At 47.6% G+C, this 5,753-nt stretch overlaps 1 protein-coding gene across 1 annotated transcript; it reads left to right on the top strand.

Moving 5' to 3' along the window:
• Positions 1-280: 280 nt before the first annotated feature.
• On the top strand, positions 281-2,306 carry LOC136551505 (cyclin-D3-2-like). The gene is made up of 3 exons (XM_066543052.1): positions 281-1,258; positions 1,377-1,489; positions 1,576-2,306. Exons 1-3 carry the CDS (start codon positions 592-594, stop codon positions 1,951-1,953), a joined length of 1,158 nt encoding a protein of 385 aa, XP_066399149.1. The 5' UTR covers positions 281-591; the 3' UTR covers positions 1,954-2,306.
• The last annotated feature ends 3,447 nt before the right edge of the window (positions 2,307-5,753 follow it).

The following is a 5,753-nucleotide window of genomic DNA, read 5'->3' as shown; positions in this document are numbered from 1 at the left end:
GCAGAGTGCAGTGCAGCTGCTGCGAGTCGCGGCTCCTGCCTGGGGAACCCAAAAAGATGTTGGAGGGAAGCCCAAAAAATCAAAGGCCTGAACTGGACACAAGCGCCCCTCGGCCCCTCCCCCTCACCACGCCGCGGCAATAAAGAAGCCGCTGTGCTGCATGCGTGTCACTCTCTCGCTCCTCCCTCCCCCGTTCTTTCCCCGGCTTCGCTCAAAAATTGGCTAAAAGTACTGTTTATTAATTTAGGGTGAGAGAACTGTTCAAACAGTACGGATCAATTCACAAGCCAACATGCCTGTCTCTTCGTCTTCCTCACCTCTCAAACCCCAATAAAACCAGCTTTCCCTCCTCTCCACTTCGGATTCTCCTGTCTTCGCCGTGTCACTCCCCACGCCACGCCAAAGACCAAGAAAAAAGGACGAATTTTTCCTAGCTGCAAGCAACCTCACGCCATGGAGGAGGAGATGCCGCTGCCGCTGCCGCTGCCGCTGCTCTCCTCTTCCTCCGCCGCCGTCGCCGCCTGAGCTCTCCCTTCGCTCGCTGTCTCCATCGGGCCTACGGTACCTCTCCCAGTCCCAGTGCAGCAAGGCATGACAGCTTTCGCCGCGCTGTTCGACCCCCTCTACTGCCCGGAGGAGCACCTCGATCTGTACCAGGAAGAACCCGGCGAGGGTGCGGACGAGCAGTGGCCGGACCAGCACGGACAGCAGCAGCAGCCGGCGGCTCTTGACGACGAGCTGCCGGCGCTGTTCGAGGCGCTCCGGGCCAAGGAGGGCGTGGTGCTGGCGGGCGAGGGGGAGGAGGACGGGTACGGCGGCGCGGCGGGCCGGGAGGCCGCGATCGGCTGGGCGTCACGCGCCGCGGCGCGGCTGGGCTTCTCCGCGCTCACCGCCGCGCTCGCCGCCGCCTACCTTGACCGCTGCTTCCTCCCCGGGGGCGCGCTCCGGCTCGGCGACCAGCCCTGGATTGCGCGCCTCGCCGCCGTCTCCTGCGTCGCGCTCGCCGCCAAGGTCGAGGAGACGCACGTGCCGCTGCTTCCGGACCTCCAGCTCTGTGCCGCTGCCATCTCCGACGCCGACGCCGCGGATCCGTACGTGTTCGAGGCCAAGACGGTGCGCCGGATGGAGCTGCTCGTGCTCTCCGCGCTTGGGTGGCGGATGCACCCTGTCACGCCCTTCTCCTACCTCCAGCCCGTCCTCGCCGACGCTGCGATGCGCCTGCGCAACTGCGAGGGCGTCCTGCTCGCGGTCATGGCCGGTGCGTGCTGCTTCATCTTTCTCTGCGAGTTCCAGGCTTCCACAGCCAGTGTAGTGTAGTAGTTGCATTTCCGTGCCAAAGACTTGATTTTTATGCATATTCCAAAAAAATATGGCAGATTGGAGGTGGCCTCGGCACCGGCCTTCGGCGTGGGCCGCTGCAGCGCTGCAGAGCACAGCCGGCGGCGACGACGGCGACACGGAGCTCCTGGCGCTCATCAATGCCCCCGAGGTCAGCGCAGCACAATGCCATTGCATCAGCATAATACTGTAGGTGGCTCGATCCTTGTTGCTTACCAGCCCCTGGACGCGTCGCAGGACGAGACCGCGGAGTGCGCCAAGATCATCTCCGAGGTGACGCGTAAGAGCTTCCTGGCCTGCGATGTCAGCGTGAGCGCCGGGAATAAGCGCAAGCACGCGGCGGCACGGATGTACTCGCCGCCGCTGAGCCCGCGCGGCGTGATCGGCGCGCTGTCCTGCTTCAGCTGCGAGAGCTCGACGTCCACCGCTACTACGGCTGCGGGGTTCGGCCCGTCGTGGGCACCGTCGGCGCCCGTGTCCGTGTCGTCCTCCCCGGAGCCCTCCGGTCGGGCCCCCAAGCGCGCTGCGGCGGCGGGGGTCGCGGTCCCGGTTCCGCACCCGCTTCCCCCCGACGAGGAGAGCCGCGACGCCTGGCCGTCCACCTGCGCCGCGTGACGCACCGTGCCGGAACGGTGCCTATGGCGAGACCCCCGCTCCTCAGGTGGCGGAGGTAAAGGAGCATCATCAGATCAGAGGCTCGCGCCGGTGACCAGAAGAACGAACCATTTTGCCCATTGCCGTGAGAGATGGGGGGCAGCAAGAAGATAAGAAAAAGATGTATAATGTTTGCATGCTTATGGCAGCACATTTTGCAATGATGGTTCTTGTTCGTTACTGTAAGGTGGGATCGGAGAACTGAACTGGAGGTGGAAGATGATTAGCGGATAATTTGCCGGCGAGATGGATGGCGATTTCTTATTAAGATTCAGCCTGTCCGTCTTAAGTTGCAATTCTTGTTGCCATGTTCTTGTTGGTTCTTGGCATTCCTTGCTTGGAAGGGCAATGGCAGGGGCCTCCCTGCGACCACTACTGTAGCTGTAGCAGCACTGCTCTCCCCCTGTGGCTGCACTGCGCTGCGTCGCCGTCGCGTCTCTCTCCACTGCTATCTCGATTTCATTTCCCTCCTCTCTCTCCTCTCTCGACCTTTCTTTGTTCCTTCCTTCGATGCAAATGCTGCAGCTCCCCGCTACCCCTCATGAAAATGCAATGCAACGCTCGGGAGATGAGCCTCCATTAATGTTACTGCTCTCCCTGGTTTCATGGTAGTAGTACTACTACTAGCTCCGTCATATCCTTGTAACGATAATCAAGGCCATGTTTAGTTCTAAAATTTTTTTCTAAAAAATGCTATAGTCGCTATCCTAATAAAAAAACTAGCAACACGGTAGCAGAAGCCGGTTTTCTCTCTGGCGAAAAGCTCGAAAATGGCTTCTCCGACTTTGATGAACAGTGCGAGCGTCACAGGGAGGGAGAAAACCGGCCTCGTGCTACAGTGTCACTACAGTCTATAATGGCGGTCCTAATGAAAGAAACTAGCCGTTTCTATAATATATGATACCGCACAAAAAAAAAGTATTGTTTTTCAACCCATGGTTTTTATAAGTAATAATTATTTTCTCTTTCTCTCTCAACTCTATCTTCTTCCTCCAATGGGAGTGCGACAAAATTCCCTGAAAACTGGTGGTTTCTCCCCAATTGTGATTTCATAGTTTCTTGGTGCATTGGGTCAAAAGAAGACCTGATTTTTTCATGAGAAAACAATTTCTAAGATTTTTGCTCTCTTTCTTTGTTAACTAAGTTGCCATGTCAGCATTTTACCTACGTGGCAAGTTATTTAATAAGGATAGAAATCATCATCAATACATCATTGGAACTGCCCTAAGTACTCTTTGATGGGAATGTGTCTCTTAAGAGCGTGTTTAGTTCCAAGAAGTTGGAATTTTGGGTTACTGTAGCACTTTCGTTTTTATTTGGTAATTAGTGTTCAAACATGGACTAATTAGGCTCAAAACGTTCGTCTCGTAATTTCCCACCAAACTGTGCAATTAGTTTTTTTCGTCTACATTTAATACTCCATGCACGGACCGCAAACATTCGATGTGATAGGTACTGCACCTTTTGGGATTTTGGGGCGAAACTGAACACGCGCTAAATGTGAAGAGCGCATGTGCTGGGCGTAGTAATGAGGGAGGGAAATAAAAATTATCACACGAGGGAGATGTTTCTTGTGTCATTAGTGCTTTGTCAATTTGATTGTAGTAACACTGTGGTTCCATAAATAAATGTACTAGGATCAAACACATGATGGCGCCTGAATTGCTTACAATAAGTTCTGAAATCTTGGATAAATCCTCGCGTTACTTGAACGTACGAACATCAACTTTTACCTAGTCAATTTACAGGAGTAAGTATTTTTTTTATGTTGATGATCAAATCAAAAAGTTTTTAAGATCAGAGGGTGTAATATATTGTGCTTAATCTGTTTCACTAATTGAAGTACATATAGTATTAGGTATTGAGTTGACAAGACCCTCCCGAAAAAGCAATGGCAAAAAAAACAGCCTTGGTTGATGAGTCATCAGGCCTGTTGCACACCTGACGTGTGAGATGAGGTGGCGTTCAACGTGGATTTTTTTTTTACTTTTCTCGCACCAACCCAAAAAATGTCTAGATGAACACATGAATAGAATTCGTCTTATTGAACATACTAATCGTGACCAACTAGAAAAAATCTCGTGTTTCAACTAACTGTGTAAAGTTTTTTTTTACTTAAACTCCAGCAAGCAGCTATGTTGAATAAAGAGGTAAAAAACTCTTTACTAAACAGAGACGAAGATATAGTGGACAAAACGCCGATAATATAACGTAGATTATATCAGAACATATTTTACTCTTACACCAAATTAGACAGCAGTAATAGTCCATGACCGTTTCAGTCGAAACAAAAAGGCTGAAAAGTTGTAGAGAGAGAACGAGAAACAGCGTATAAAAGAGTACTGTAGCTCTAGTGCTGCTGCGCCACGAGAGGGAGAGAGAAACCATTTTTGTGATCTTTATTTTTTTGCAAAGGCACAAAGGCAAAGTGGGGAAATGTTGGGGAAGATCCACTTCCTATATCCATGGTATGGTGGTGGCAATGATTTCGAGTATCTTGGTGGATTAGTTTCTTATTATTGCCAAATCTGGAGGGATTTGCCGCTAGTATCTTCATGCCATCAATATGCAAAGTAGGATAGTTCCTGACGGAATCATGATCAACTCATTTACTTCTTGTCCCAAAGAAAATGCTGCTATTTGTTTATGATGAAATTAAACCTGGTAAGTTTTGTCTTATATAAAAATCTCTCTCGGCTGTAGTCGTCGTACAAGAGTATCCACAATGATCAATAAAAATGGATCAGTTCCATAAAAGATTCTGGCGTCTATACCACACCACCCAACTGTTCTAATAAAACTTCTAACATTTGATTTTTGGTGTATTCCCTTTAGGGTTTTTTTTGGAACACATGAATTTCATATGAATAAATATATAAAAAATTCCGTTTGGATCCTTGGAATTGAATTTATTTTAATAATCATAATTTAGACACATATTACTTAAGTTAATATGGTTATATATGGATTATATGTGTATATTATTATTGGCTATACGAGAAAGATACTTATGTGTTGTATTTCTAACATAGAGAAGCGAGTTGAAGAGCGTGTTATAAGTTACAAAGTACAAACATAGCATGGTAATCTATAGAATCAATTTTCATCTCTCACCCTATGAATTTAAGATAGACTTATATGTGAACTTTGGAAAATGGTGGAATGCAAAATTTCAAGTCAAATAGCCTAATTTATTAAGTAGATTTCAATTCCTCCAAATGAAAGAATCCAAACGATCCCTTATAGGAATTCATTCCATTTCACAGGGGAAAATCCCACCTTTCAAATGGGCTTAGGACCTACGACTCTCCAATTTGATTTTACCATTTCATTTCGTGTTGAACACTCGCCTTTCGTGTGAATATTTCTACAAATAGACAAAAACATATGACATGCTTAAAATAATTTTGATGACAAATGCATTATACTTTTCTCACCCTACTTAACTAAATACTTAAATATTGCTAGGCAATGTGTGTATATAATACATGTCAAATTTGTCAATTATTTTGGAAATTATGTTAATACATGTTTTATTCGTCGAGCTTACTTAAATATGGAGTAAACTAACACTAATGAAATTTCTTTTCTATCCCCAGCCTCCTACAATTTGATCTTTAAGTTTAAATTTGTGCAAAGAAGGATGACATCCTGATCAATGTTAGGAGGGGAAAGAGAAAAACACCAAGACAACTTTTTGTGCATTTTCATATCCCAGCGATTCAAATAGTAAAAGGAATACACCATTGGGGTGAATAATT

Source organism: Miscanthus floridulus, chromosome 4 (genome assembly GCF_019320115.1).
Source record: "Miscanthus floridulus cultivar M001 chromosome 4, ASM1932011v1, whole genome shotgun sequence".
In the NCBI taxonomy this organism is placed as follows: domain Eukaryota; kingdom Viridiplantae; phylum Streptophyta; class Magnoliopsida; order Poales; family Poaceae; genus Miscanthus; species Miscanthus floridulus.
Note: the sequence above shows the minus strand (reverse complement) of the source record. Positions and strands in the feature narration are given on the sequence as shown.

Bases quoted from the DNA above. Each gene is read 5' to 3' on its own strand.
- LOC136551505 (XM_066543052.1), top strand. From the start codon at position 592: ATGACAGCTTTCGCCGCGCTGTTCGACCCCCTCTACTGCCCGGAGGAG. The intron at 1,259-1,376 runs GTGCGTGCTGCT...AAAATATGGCAG, and splicing joins CCTGCTCGCGGTCATGGCCG to ATTGGAGGTGGCCTCGGCAC. The intron at 1,490-1,575 runs GTCAGCGCAGCA...GACGCGTCGCAG, and splicing joins CGCTCATCAATGCCCCCGAG to GACGAGACCGCGGAGTGCGC.